Source organism: Crocodylus siamensis, chromosome 15 (assembly GCF_052110815.1).
Source record: "Crocodylus siamensis isolate JL-2025a chromosome 15, ASM5211081v1, whole genome shotgun sequence".
Classification (NCBI taxonomy): Eukaryota; Metazoa; Chordata; order Crocodylia; family Crocodylidae; genus Crocodylus; species Crocodylus siamensis.
The window spans coordinates 54,738,412-54,752,753 of record NC_143409.1 but is presented as its reverse complement, the minus strand read 5'-3'; the positions used below and the strand labels follow the sequence as shown (position 1 = coordinate 54,752,753).

Here is a 14,342-nt window from a genome sequence, read left to right as displayed (position 1 = left end):
CCTGACTGCATCTGACCTAATTCACTCACTGTCCCCAGTGGACTTTGATCCTCACTACCTCTTATGGCATTTTTATATATTTCTCACAGTGCGTTTTTATTTGTCATCTGTCTTATCTGTGGCCTGATATTTTATGTTTTATATCTTTGAATTTTTAATGAATGTATTCCTTAGAGGAAGTCATACGATGTATTACTAAAATGATTATTATAAGAATACATTGGAATTGTAATTACTGGGATTGGATTGCTGTATTGGGGTGGTCCCCTAAGTGAATGGAGTATAAATGAGTCGGTAGATAATTGAATGACAAAGCAAGAGCCTCTGGCTGTTAACTGACAATAGCCTAGCCAGAGGAACTTACCGTTACAAAACTCTACTCTACAAGCCATTTTAAGATAATCAACCCACTTGAAACCTGCAAGTCAATCAAGTCAAGGGTGGACTCCCAAAACTGCACCATCGGGTGTAGCCCCCAGTGACTGTGACCGACAGCTGTCATGTGCTACGCAAGACCCACGTGGGACAGCAGCCTCCGGACTGCGCAGCCAAGATGATGCTGGGGGATCACAGGACTCTGCCAGAAAGGGTTAAAAGGCAGTGAAGCGTGACCCTCAGTGGCTCCCTCTCATCCAGCACCCGACCTACCGAGACAGAAGGACAAGCAGGAGACCCCCTTCTGAAGAAGACATCGCCTTGGAGGAAGCTGACCATCAACAGCAGACACGAGCACCTTGGATAGGTATAAACCAGCATTGGTGCTACACTACTATTGCAGCAATTGTGTGTATGAGTGTGCGTATGTGTGTGTCAGTGTGTGTTAAGGTGGCCAGTACCCCTCAGAACTCAAAGTTTACATTTATGATTTTTCTGGTAACTTCACATCCTGTACAATACACTAGAATTGATGATGATCCTATGAGTTGGTCCTTGGTAGCCAACATTGCCTCCCCCACTCAGTAAGGGAGCCACACTTTCCCTGATCCTCCTCTTGCTACCAACACACCTGTAGAAACCCTTCTTGTTGCCCTTCACATCCCTTGCTAACTGCAACTCCCATTGTGCTTTGGCCTTCCTGCCTTCACCCTGCATGCCCGAACAATGCTCTGATATTCTTCCCTAGTTATTTCTTCAAGTTTCCACTTCTTATAAGCTTCCTTTCTGTGATTTAGTTAAGCTGTTCTTCTGCTGTACTTGTCAGTCTTCCTGTGCATCATGCTGGATTGTTCCTGCAATCTCAGTGAGGTTTCTGTCAAGTACAGCCAGCTTTCTTGGACTCGTCTCCTCCTCGGTCTGGCTTCCCAGGAGATCCTGCCTATGAGTTCCCTGAGTGAGTTGAAGTCTGCTTTTCTGAAGTCCAGGGTCCTTACTCTGCTGCTCTCCATCCTTCCTTTCCTCCAGATCCTGAACTCAATTGTCTCCTGGTCACTGCTGCTGAAGTTGCCATCCACTACTGCATTCTCCACCAATTCTTCCCTGGTCGTGAGCAGCAGGTCAAGAGCAACACTCCTAGTTGGCCGCTCTATCACTTCCACCAGGAAGTTGTCTCCAATGCTCTCCAAAACCTTCCTAGGTTTTCTGGGCACTGCTTTGCTGCCCTCCCAGCAGATGTCACGGTGATTGAAGTCCCCCATGAGAACCCGGGCCTGTGATTGGGAAACTACTGCTGGCTCTTTGAAGAAAGCTTCAACCACCACTTCTTGCAGACCCCCACCACAACATCAGTCTTCATGCTCGCCCCTCTCGCCCTAACCCAGAGACCCTCAGCAGACATATCTTCAGCTTTGTACTGGAGCTCTCAGCAATGATCAGGCTCTTTTACATACAGTGCAACTCCTCCTCCTCTTCTCCCCCCCGCCCCCCGCCCTCCCTGAACCGTTCCTACCCATGCATGACAGTGCTCCAGTCATGCGAGCTCCAACCAAGCCTCTGTTATTCCAATTCTAATATAATAAAAGGCTTAGTCAGTCTGTCTGTCTGTCTGCCTGTTGATATTGCTCCAGGCCAACTGCACATGCGCTGCCGAGAGGATGGGTGCTGCCTGGCTGGGCAGCCCGGGCTGCGTGGGCGAACTAGCCGTGGCCGTCCAAGCATCTGGGCTTCCCCTTCCCGTCTCCCTGCCTGAGGGTGCCGGGGGGGATGATGGTAGCAGCCCCCACTGCTGCCCAGCCCTACCACCCCTCAGAATAGGTGGCAGGGAGGGGGAGGCAGTGGGCAGGGATGGAGGGAGGGGTGGGGCTGGGGGGAGCAGGCTGGGGCCAGGCCTGGCAGGAGTGCCACGTCGCACCGAGCCTTGGGAGAGGTGGTGCACAGGGAGGGAGGGGGGTGGGGAGGGGAGGCAGGTGGCCAGGGGCCAGGCAGACCTGGAGGGCGGGGTGGGAGGGGAGAGGCATCAGATCCAAAGAGGTGGCAGTGGTGGGGGGAGGGAGACCAGACCTGAAGTAGTGGAAGAGTGGGGAGGAGTGGGCCTGGATCCAATGCAGGGGGAACAGGGGAGGGGAGTGGGCCTGGACCCAAAGAGGCAGGGGGAAGTAGGGGTTGGGGGGAGGAGGGAAGCCAGACCTAGACCCAAAGTGGTGGTGGGGTGGGGAGAGTGGGGACAGGGCAGCAAGCTGGACCCGACCCAAAGCAGTGGGTGGGGGTGTGGAGCCTGACCCAGACCGAAGTCATGGAGGGTGGGGAGGTGGACCCGGACCTGAAGTGGCGGGGTGGGGGTGTGGACATGGGCCTCTGTCCCTTCCCCCAGCCCCCATCATTCTTGACAGGCAATTTGCTAGTCACATCCTAGAGCCATGACTGTGGAAGGACTTCCAACTCTTCTCCTTGTGCATTCCTTGAGGATCTGCTCCCTGGTTTTTCCAGGAGCTGAGGCGAGGCTGACCGGTCTGTATTTCTCTGGATCCTCCTTTTTTCTTTTTCTTAAATATGGGCATTGTCTTTGCCCTTTTCCAATTATCTGGGACCTCTTGCAATTATCATGAGTTTTCAGAGATGAAGGCCAGCAGCTCTGTAATTATATATTCATAGGCTGTAAGGAAGAGGTTATAAATATGTATCCACTGAGATGTAGGGTCTTTCCACTAAGATGTAGAGTCAGTCCAGTTCAGCTTCATCCCCCACAATAGACCGCTCTGTCTGGGTTGGTAATGTATTGGATTTAAGCCTGGGTGACTGGCATTGGTCTCTCAAGTCCTCATCGGTATGTTTAACTAAGCCAGGTTCTTGAGTCCTCATAAAGACTCTCTCGTCATGGACTCAGAGAGAAGTCAGGCTGGAAGGGACCTGCAGAGGCCATCTAGTCCAGCCCCCTGCCTGAGACAGGATCAACCCTATCCAAACCATCTCAGACAAATCCATTGTCCAAGCTTTAGACAAAATGACAGTCAGCCTTGACACAACACAAGATGTCAGACCTGCCCCTGCCCTCCTCCTCCCCATGGCAAGCAGGGGAACCACAGTGCCCAGCACCCTCGTGCTGCAAATATTGTTAGAAATCTGCTCAAGAGATCCCAGGAAAACAGCTGGTCCTCACTTCCCAGCAGATGTAGCTCCTGCTTCCCTGCTCCTGACACTTCCCAGCTGGTATCTAAGTACCTTCACTGCACAGAAGACTGACTTGGTTCTGGATCTGACCCCTAGCTTAGACGATGGGGGAGAGGGATATCTAGAAAGGGAACAGGAGTGACTGCTCTGGTAATTGCATTGGCTGTGATGAGGTAACACACAATCCTGGGCTAATGCAGTGTAGCCAAAGTGGAGAACTTGAACCTTGCATGAAATGGGGGTTAACCCTGCCATTGCTTCACTACACTCTTAGCTCCATGGGATCATGCCCAGGTTACAACAGTTACATCACAACCACTTGTTTCCCTGGTATTTGACATGGATATAGTTGTTGCATCTGCTGATGCCCCTAGGATACAGAGAAAACTTCCCTGTGGGTACATCAACATGTACAATTCATGTGCTTGAATTTTCTGCACAGGAAATTGAGGTGTGTTTAAATTGCGCCCAGGCACACGTCCCAATGTGCATCTACAGCTGTTCAGTTCAGGGCTGCTCCTGCCTGGCCTCCCCCCTCCCCTCCCCAGAAGCAGCTGGGGGAGCTCCAGACTCCCCTGGGTGCCAGACCCGGGCTGGCAGGGGACACTTGGAGCAGCAGCCCCACTGCCGGCACAGATCTGATGACTGGGCTCTGGAGCCCGGCGCAGCTGTTAGTAGCCAGCCTGGGCTCTGGGCAACTGCAGCGGGCTCCACAGCCCTGGCATCAGCTCCATGCGGGCAGTGACTGCACGTGCACCTCAGAGCGGGCAGCAGGAGGGCTGTGCTGCCTCAGGCCCTATCCCCACCATCTGCTCCGAGGTGCGCATGCACCCGCCGGTATGGAGCTGATGCCGGGGCCCGGAGCAGCTGTTTCAGCCTCCCAACTGCAGCCGGCCCAGGCTCTGGGAGCTGCTGCCAACCACGGAGCCCAGGCTGCTTGCAGCAGGGCTTGCAGCTGAGCCCACCTGACTCCCACCCACTCTGAGCCCAGCCCTGGCCCAGCCCCATGCCAGGATGAGGCTGGTGCTGCCCGTTGCCAGGAGCACCGCACCTTTTGTGGGCTTAGCTGTGCGGGGTGGTTGGGCTAATGGGCTCTGGCGGGACTAGGGCATTGTTAGGTCGGACTTTGTCCAGCAGCCCAGGAGCGCAGCTCCATGCACCCATGCATCTGGTTCTGTGTGTCTGTGTGCACACACGTGTCTGGTTCAGGATGTGTGTGTGTATGTGTCTGTTGTGGGTGTGTTCTGGGTCTGTGTGTTTGTGCACATGGTTCTCTATGTGCATGTGTCTGGTTCTCTCTCTGCTCTCCTTTTTCTTTCGGTCTCTTCTTATTCTCTTATTTGTCTTTTTTCTCTCTCTAATTGCAGCATGCACAACAAAAAAGGAATACACAATGACAAAGGCAACATTTATAATTATTAACTCTACTAATATGCAGTGCATCCTGCCATGTGCCCTCCCCCTTGTGTTTTTCTGGCGTGCTGGCACTCTGACAACTTCCAAGGTAGATGTTGTGGGGGGGTTGGCACTCAGCCAAAAACCATTGCCTCCCCTGCATTAGATTAGTCTAGTGCACAGCAAAGTCTCATATGTAGATGCACCTTGTGACTGCAAAATTACCTTTTCAATTGATAAAACCTTGTGAGTGGGGACAGTGGCAGGAAGTCCCACCTCATCTCCAGGGGCATCTCCACACCCAGAATGCTTTTCTGCTGAGCCCAGGGGCTGACTGTGGTGCGGAGGGATCATTTTGGGACAAAAGTCATTCCCTTGACTAATCCCCACCTGATCTCTGATGTGGTCCCATAATCCAGCGCCCTGCAATCTCACTCTGTAGCTCTTTGGCATGTCAATCATCACGTGGATTGTGTGGGATGTTCCTGAGTATCTGACAATGCTGAACTTCTGGTCTGTTGGCTCAGGGGATGCTTCAGGGTCTGTTATGCTACATACCCACCAAGTGGGAAGCTGCTTCACAAGACTGATGCATGAGTGAGGAATGCCCTTGGTATAATTATGGCCACCTTGAAACAGGGCTGAGCTGGTGATGTTGGAGTTGCAGGGGGTACAGCAATGGGTGGCTCCTTCTGGGTGGCAATTCTTGCTGCTTCGAATGACTCAGGGAAGGTCCTGGGAGCACTAGGAGCGCTAGTTTTAATGAAGTGTTCAATGGATGAAATGGGGAGCCAGGACTGTGAGGATGGGGGGCGGGGGATGTGGGGGAAGGATCTCACCTCTGTGCCCATAGTTTCATAGTTTGTAGGGTCGGAAGGGACCTGAGCAGATCATCTAGTCCGACCCCCTGCCATGGCAGGAAAGAGTCCTGGGGTCAAATGACCCCAGCAAGATGTTCATCTAACCTCCTCTTAAACACCCCCAGGGTAGGAGCCTGCACCACTTCTCTTGGCAGTTGGTTCCAGACCCTAGCCGCCCTGACCGTGAAGTCGCGCCTCCTGATATCTTGCTTAAATCTACCCTCTGCCAGCTTGTGACCATTATTCCTGGTCACTCCTGGCGGTGCTCGGGGGAACAGGGACTCCCCCAGTGCCTGCTGATCCCCCCTGACTAGTTTATAGCAGGCCACCAGATCCCCCCTCAGCCTTCTCTTGTGGAGGCTGAACAGGTTCAGGTCCCGTCGCCTCTCCTCATAGGGCCTGCCCTGCTGTCCCCTGATCATACGAGTGGCCTCCTCTGGACCCTCTCCATGTTGTCCACATCCCTCCTGAAGTGCGGTGCCCAGAACTGGACGCAGTACTCCAGCTGCGGCCTGACCAGTGCCCCATAGAGGGGGAGGATCACCTCCTTGGACCTGCTCGAGATGCATCTGTGGATGCATGACAAGGTGCGGTTGGCCTTCCTGACCTGTCCCCACACTGCCAGCCCATGTTCAATTTGGAGTCTATGATGACTCCAAGATCCTTTTCTGCCTCCGTGCTGACAAGAGGGGAGTTCCCTAACCTGTAGGTATGGTGCCAGTTGTTCCTCCCCAGGTGCAGCACCTTGCACTTGTCTGTGTTGAAACCCATCCTATTCTCATCTGCCCACCCCTGTAACCTGTCTAGGTCTGATTGTAGCCTGTTGCTTCCTTCTAGTGTGCCCACGTCCCCCCACATCTTAGTGTCATCAGCAAATTTGAACAGGGTGTTTTTTACCCCCTCGTCCAAATCACTGATGAAGATGTTGAACAGTGCGGGCCCGAGGACCGAGCCCTGGGGGACCCCACTGCCCACGTCCTTCCAGGTTGAGAAGGACCCATCCACCACCACCCTCTGGGTGCGGCCCTCCAGCCAGTTGGCGACCCATTGGACTGTGTGGGCATCAACACCACAGCCCCCAGTTTCTTAATGAGAACGGGGTGAGAGACAGTATCGAAGGCCTTCCAGAAATCCAGGAAGACTACGTCCACTGCTACCCCTGCATCTAGTGATCTGGTGATCTGGTCGTAAAAGGCCACCAGGTTGGTCTGACAGGACCTGCCACTGATGAACCCATGTTGGTTGCCCCTAAGCATGCAGTCCCCTGCTGGCCCCTCCTGGATGTGTGCCAGCATAATTTTCTCGAACAGCTTGCTTAGGATCGAGGTAAGACTAACCGGCCTATAGTTTCCCGGGTCCTCCTTCCTGCCTTTTTTGAAGATGGGAACCACGTTGGCCCTCTTCCAACCCTCTGGCACCACACCAGAGCACCACGAGTGCTCGTAAAGCCGTGCCAGGGGTTCCCAGAATGACCTCAGCCAATTCCTTTAGTACTCTAGGGTGGAGATCATCCGGGCCGGCTGACTTGAATACGTCCAACCCCTCCAGAAGCTCCCTAACTAGTTCCTCACTAACCCGTGGCCCAGGTGTGCCTCCCCCGGGGCCCGAGGGGGGCCCAGCAGGGAGGTGGCTGTTCTGGTCCCTACTTAGGAAGACGGAGGCAAAGAAATCGTTAAACATGTTAGCTTTGCCATCTGGTATGACAACCAAATTTCCCAACGTGTCCTGCAAGGGCCCCACATTACCCGGGACCTTCTTTTTGCCCCCTATGTATTTAAAAAAGGACTTCTTATTGTCCTTAATCTGGGAAGCTAGTCCCAGCTCCATCTCTGCCTTGGCCTTCCTAACTACGCCCCTACATCCCCGAGCAACTACAGAATAGTCCTCCCTGGTGATGACCCCTTCTTTCCATTGGGAGTAAGCCTTCTTTTTAGCAAGGAGACATTCCCGGATGCTTTTGGTGAGCCATGGAGGCTTGTGTGCTCTCCTGCTCCCTTTGATCCATGTTGGGATTGCCTTCCTTTGGGCTTGGAGGATCGTCTCCTTGAGGAGCGACCACCCTCCTTGGACACCTGGCTCCCCTCTCCTCTGGGACCTCAGCACTTCCCCAACTATCCTCCTTAGCTCGGTGAAGTCTGCCCTCCTGAAATCTAGGGCTGCTGCCTTGCTGCAGGCCTTTGCCACCTTGCGCTGGATGGTGAATTCCAGCAGGCGATGATCGCTGTCGCCCAGGTGGTCGAGCACCCGCAGCCCCTGCACCAGGTCATCACCCGTGGCCAGCACTAGGTCCAACAAGGCATCTCCCCTGGTGGGGCTGTGCACCTCCTGGGGTAGATGGAGGTCCTGCACTCAGCCAAGAACCTAGGTGAGTGGTCAGACCTGGCTGTCTGCTCTTCCCAGCACTGGTAGGATTGTGATTAGGACACTGCAACCAATTCTAAGCTTCAAGAAAGATGCACACACACCCGGGGGTGTCAAGAGCTCAGTCTCCTTAGCTTGAGGGGAAGGGTTTCTATCCCTGGGTGCAGACACCCACAAGTAGCAAAGGGGAGCCCTTTTGCCCTTGTTCACACAAGAATAAACAGAGGCACCAGCTCGAAGTGGCAGTCATATAAGTTAAGTGTTGACATCAGACCCACTTTCCTAGCAGCAAGTCATTAATCACTGGAGTGCCGTTCCCAGGGTGGGGTGGACTCACTGTGGCTTGATGTCAATTTAGACTTGTGCATCTCCAATTTCATCCTGAGTTTTTTCAGGGGATCACATGTCTTTCCTGTCCTGCAAAGTCAATGGGAGAGGACTTCAGGAGGTCCTTTCTTGCCTTGTGCTTGTGATTTTTCTCTTGTGGGGTGAAAGCTTTACCATGACACTGTGTGTGCCCCTCAATGGCCTGCTCTCCTCCAGTTTTGGAGGAAAGGCAGCAAGAAGGCACAGCAGCCCCCCTGGCTCTCCAGGGACCTAGCGGACCTCCTGCGGCTAAAAAGGAAAGCCTACAAAGGATGGAGGATGGGATTCACCTCCAAGGAGGAATATTCTGCGCTGGTCCGGTCCTGCAGGGAGCAAACCAGGAAAGCCAAGGCTGCAACTGAACTCCAACTAGCTTCAGGCATCAAGGACAACAAAAAGTCCTTTTTCAGATATGTGGGGAGCCGGAGGAAAAGCAAGGGCAACGTTGGACCCCTGCTAAACCAGATGGGGCAACTGACAACTGACGCCCAGGAAAAAGCCAACCTATTAAATAGGTACTTTGCGTCAGTCTTTCATCAGTCCCATGGGATGCCCATGCCTGCTATGGGACAGGGAGATCTGGGTGAGGGGGATCCCCTACCCTCCATAAATGCTGACCTCGTGAAGGAACACCTTGAGAAGCTGGATACCTTCAAGTCAGCCGGCCCTGACAATCTGCACCCCAGGGTACTCAAGGAGCTGGCAAGCGTCATAGCCCAGCCCCTGGCACGGATCTTTGAAAACTCCTGGCGCTCTGGTGTAGTGCCCGAAGACTGGAAGAAGGCCAATGTGGTGCCGATCTTCAAGAAAGGGAGGAGAGTGGATCCGGCTAACTACAGGCCCATTAGCCTGACTTCTATCCTGGGGAAGATCTTAGAAAAGTTTATTAAGGAGGCCATCCTTGAGGGACTGGCCCAGGCTAACATCCTAAGGGATAGCCAGCATGGGTTTGTTGCGGGTAGGTCTTGTTTGACCAATCTCATTTCCTTCTATGACCAGGTGACCTATCACCTGGACAAGGGAGAAGAGATTGATGTCATATATCTTGACTTCAAAAAAGCTTTTGATCTGGTATCCCATGATCACCTCTTGGCCAAACTGGCCAGTTGTGGCCTTGGCTCCACCACGATCCGCTGGCTGGGAAATTGGCTCCGTGGTCGGACCCAGAGGGTTGTGATTGATGGCAGTCACTCATCGTGGTGCCCTGTGACCAGTGGGGTCCCTCAAGGCTCTGTCCTGGGACCCATACTGTTCAACATCTTCATTAACGATGTGGACATTGGAGTCAGGAGTGGACTGGCCAAGTTCGCCGATGACACCAAACTTTGGGGCAAAGCATCCACGCCAGAAGATAGGCGGGTGATCCAGGCTGACCTGGACAAGCTCAGCAAATGGGCAGACGAGAACCTCATGGTGTTTAACACCGAAAAATGCAAGGTTCTCCACCTTGGGAGGAAAAACCTGCAGCACCCTTATAGGCTCGGCAGTGCTACGTTGGATAGCACTACAGAAGAAAGAGACTTGGGGATCATCATTGACCACAAGATGAACATGAGCCTGCAATGCGATGCTGCGGCTAGTAAAGCGACCAAAACACTGGTTTGCATCCATAGATGTTTCTCGAGGAAATCCCGGGACGTCATTCTCCCCTTGTACTCGGCCTTGGTGAGGCCGCAGCTGGAGTACTGCGTCCAGTTTTGGGCTCCACAATTCAAAAAGGATGTGGAGAAACTTGAGAGAGTCCAGAGGAGAGCCACGCGCATGATCAGAGGTCAGGAAAACAGATCTTATGATGACAGGCTGAGAGCCATGGGACTCTTTAGCCTGGAAAAGCGCAGGCTCAGGGGTGATCTGATGGCCACCTATAAGTTTATCAGGGGTGACCACCAGGATCTGGGGGAACGTTTGTTCACCAGAGCGCCCCAAGGGATGACGAGGTCGAACGGTCACAAACTCCTGCAAGAGTGCATTTCAGGCTGGACATAAGGAAGAATTTCTTTACTGTCCGAGCCCCCAAGGTCTGGAACAGCCTGCCAGCGGAGGTGGTTCAAGCACCTACATTGAACACCTTCAAGAGTAAATTGGATGCTTATCTTGCTGGGATCCTATGACCCCAGCTGACTTCCTGCCCTTTGGGCGGGGCTGGACTCGATGATCTCCCGAGGTCCCTTCCAGCCCTGATGTCATGAAATCTATGAAATCTTTGGAGGCTGGGTGTCATTACAGTTCTCTTGGACTTGGGAATCTGTGAAATCCAACCCCACTGCTCATTCATGTTAAATAACTACAACCTACTCTCGAGACACAGGGCACCAGCTATCCACCTGCAGGGAGCAGGAGTGAGATTTGTGGAGGTGTAGAAATTACTGGGCAGACTTTTCCCCCTGAAGTATCAGTAGACTGGTCATGGCTGGACATGGGACAACGTGGTCAGTGCTCTGCACTGGTGTGGAGAATCCTCTTGTGTGATGACAGGAAGGAGGGTCTTGGTCACGTGCTCAAGTGACAATGATCACTGGCTTTGGGGCCAGGAAGGATTATCCCCTCCAGTGCAGACTGGCAGGCCTTGAAAGAGATTGTGTGCATTTGTGGGGACTGGTCTGCCCCTAGGAAGTAGTGGACATGGTCACATGCTGCGGTCTTCTGCTCACATCTCCCCTAACCAATCACTGCCTGCCCCAGCCTTTGCAGGAGGATTAGGCCCTGGCACCCCGGAGATCTCCTCCTGGGGCACCTCCAGTCGAGAGTCTGGGGGCTGGAAGGCTGTGGTCGAACTTCAGCTAAGTGCAGGACTCGTCTGGGGAAGGTCCCTGCTCAGAGGCACCTGGAGGACAGGTCAGACTGTCCTTTCCTCCCTGGCTGTGTAGCGGGCGCAGGGATCCCACCGTAGTAAAACAGCTGGGTATTCGTATCCCACCGCTACCACCACGTGTGGCGGGCCAGTAGGGGGCGCTCCTGCGTTGAGCCGCCCACCTCCCTGCACCCGCCCACCTTCCAGGCTCCGAATGCCTCCCTAGGGGCGCCTTATGCTTGGCCGACCCCTCTCCCGGAGCACACTCGCTAGTCTGGGGGTAACGTCGCCCCCACCACCCCGAGAAGGGACTGTCTCAGCCCTGTGTCCTCGGGGAAACACAGGCCTAATAGTCCGACGGGTACTCGACCCGGTACAGGCACTTGGGGCACTTCCCCAAGTCAGGGGGCAAAAAGCAAAGTCTCCCTTAGTCTGCAGACCTAAGGGGTCTCTTAGGCATAATTTAGACCCACCCCTCAATAAGTCTCCCACACCAGTCACAAAGGAGAACTTTATTGATTACAGGGGGTAGGGGAAACTAGGGTACAGGGTTGAGCAATATCTTAGAAATCCGTAGAGAGCAAACAGTGTGGCTGAGGTAGCCTTTTGATCACGCATCTGTGTTACTGCCAGCTAGATATCTAATGCGACTGAGTAGCTTCCTCACAAGCATCTTCCAGAGTTCTCCCGTTTCCCCTCTGGAGTCTGGGGGTGAGAGAGAGAGCTCGGTTGTGATGGCAAGGCTCCTCTGTCTCCCCTGCTTTGCTGCTGCTTCACCTCATGGCCGAAAACAGAGAGCCTCTTTCCCCCCCAACCTATATAGCCCCTGTGACCTCATTCACCTGGGCCAGTGGAGGTCAGCCCCAGCTGGCTCTCAACCAACCAATTTGAAATACATCACCTGTTACCAGGGAGATTCCAGCTCCCCAGGTAGATGCCCCCCCACCCAGGTAATTGATGCCAGTCAGGTAGGCAGAGGGAGCAGGTTCCCCCTCCCTCAGGATTGCAGCCAGCTCAGGTTCCCTAAAGAGACAGGCTGAGGTGTGACTCCTCCATGCTGGCCCATCTAATCACAGAGTCACAGGGCAGGGATTTTGTTGAGAAACCAAGGTGGCTTTCTGCCACAGGCTGTCTGGGACAGGACTCGGAGCAATGGCCTCAAGATGAAGCAGGAGAAATCGAAGTTGCAGATGAGGAGCTATCTGACTGAGGGCGGTCAAGCAGTGAACAGGCTTCCAGAGCAGGAATTGGGGACTCTCCTTCCTAGGAAGTTGTCACGAACAGGTTGGGCAGACATTTCACTGGGGTGGTTTAATCAGGGGTGATCCTACCTTAAGCAGAAACCAGATCTGACCTCAAAAGGTCCCTTCCAACCTGACTTTCATATGATCCATGCTTGCTGTTGGGTTGAAAGGCAGGGAGCTCCCTGACATGGACCCAGCGCTGACTACAGAGGCCGGCAGCCCCCAACCCCCTCTGCTTCAGGCTGGGGCTTGCATGAGTGGAAGGATCTGGAACCAGCTTCCAAGAGAAGTGGTGCAGGCTCCTACCCTGGGGGTGTTTAAGAGGAGGTAGATGAACATCTTGCTGGGGTCGTTTGACCCCAGGACTCTTTCCTGCCAGGGCAGGGGGTCGGACTAGATGATCTGCTCAGGTCCCTTCTGACCCTAGAAACTATGAAACTATGAAACTATGACTGCAGGGGACACATGGAGCTGGGCTCACCGAGGTGAGAGCAACCCTAATCCTGGCTCTGGGTCCTGCTTCTAAGCATCGCCCTTGGCACTGACGCTTACCTCCAGCCCCTATTTCTATGCTTCAGGCAGCTTCCAGTGCCAGCCCTGCCTTTCAGCCCCCAAAATCCCTGCCTTCCTGCACTGACCAGTGCACTGACAGTGCTAACCACGAGTCCCTCCCTCCATCCTCACGCCCACGTGTGCGTGGCTCTGTCACGCCAGTTCCCTGCCCCTCAGGTGTGTCAGGCTGAGGAGAAACCCATATTACAGCCCCCGGGTTTCAGCCCCTCCCCCACCGCTCTGCACTCCCGACCCCCATCACGGCCGCGCGTCTGGTGCTGTGCGGGGGGGTCTGCACCACTGCGCACAAGTGTCCCCCCCGCCCCGCCCCGCTTCAGAAATGTGCACCTTTTCTCACAAGTGCTTCCTCTGCAACGCTTTGCCTGCACGTGACTCCAGTGCGGGCCAGTGGGCTGGCAGCTCTGGGCAGCGTCATCAGTCTCCGCAGGCTCCAGCTGGGCAGCACACACTTAGTCGCTCTGCACACAAGCTGGACACAGACTCCCTGCAACGAGTCCTGCCTCGTACAAGTACCAGCTCTGAGGCGGGGTCACCATTTTGGGGTTGTTATTAGCTGGTAAATGGCTGGAACATGTGTCATGTTACAGTGTGTCACTCAATTCATACGTTAATCACAGGAGCGCTGTAACATGTGCCAGTCCCCTTGGGAAAACCTGGCTGGAAAGCATGGCATCTGTGTAACCCTCTGCTCAGCCCTTTCTAACCAATCCCGGACAAGCATGTGTCTGACCTGCCCAGAAATGCTCCAGTAACCTCTCCCAAGGCTGAGCCACCCGGTTATGAACCTCTTAGTCCCCACTTTCAGTCTTCCCTGTTGCAATTTAAGTGAATCAATTCCCGTCACGCCTCTGGGGAAGCTTTGGGGTTGTGGGCACCACTCTTCCAGACCCATGGACTCTGTGCAGATCCCATCGCCATGCCTCTTATACCCTAGGGACTTTGGCTTGAAGGTTCAAATCCTGATCCTGAGACCACACTGCTGATTCCTGTTGGGGGGGGCGCTCCTTCCATGTAAGAGCCCTCCCAAATGCAGCCGTGACTCGGCCGGCCCTAGAGCCCAGGTCCTTCCAGAGGGGTCGGGCCAGGGTGGATGCCTAGTTTTCACATTGCACTGATTCTCTGTATCCTGTAGGCTTAGAAGATGGGGATATAGAGTCCTTGATCCCTGCAGCTCCCCTCCCTGCCCTGCAGGATGCTCTGAGAAAATGC

General features: G+C 54.1%; 1 protein-coding gene across 1 annotated transcript in view; it reads left to right on the top strand.

Annotated features, from left to right (window-relative positions):
• The first annotated feature begins 8,132 nt into the window (after window positions 1-8,132).
• The window catches only part of LOC149852943 (DLA class II histocompatibility antigen, DR-1 beta chain-like), a 12,400-nt gene continuing 6,190 nt past the window's right edge, over window positions 8,133-14,342 (top strand). Inside the window, exon 1 of the mRNA XM_090028439.1 lies at window positions 8,133-8,163. Within this exon, the coding sequence (XP_089884565.1) occupies window positions 8,133-8,163 (31 nt within the window). The remainder of the gene's footprint in view (window positions 8,164-14,342) is intronic.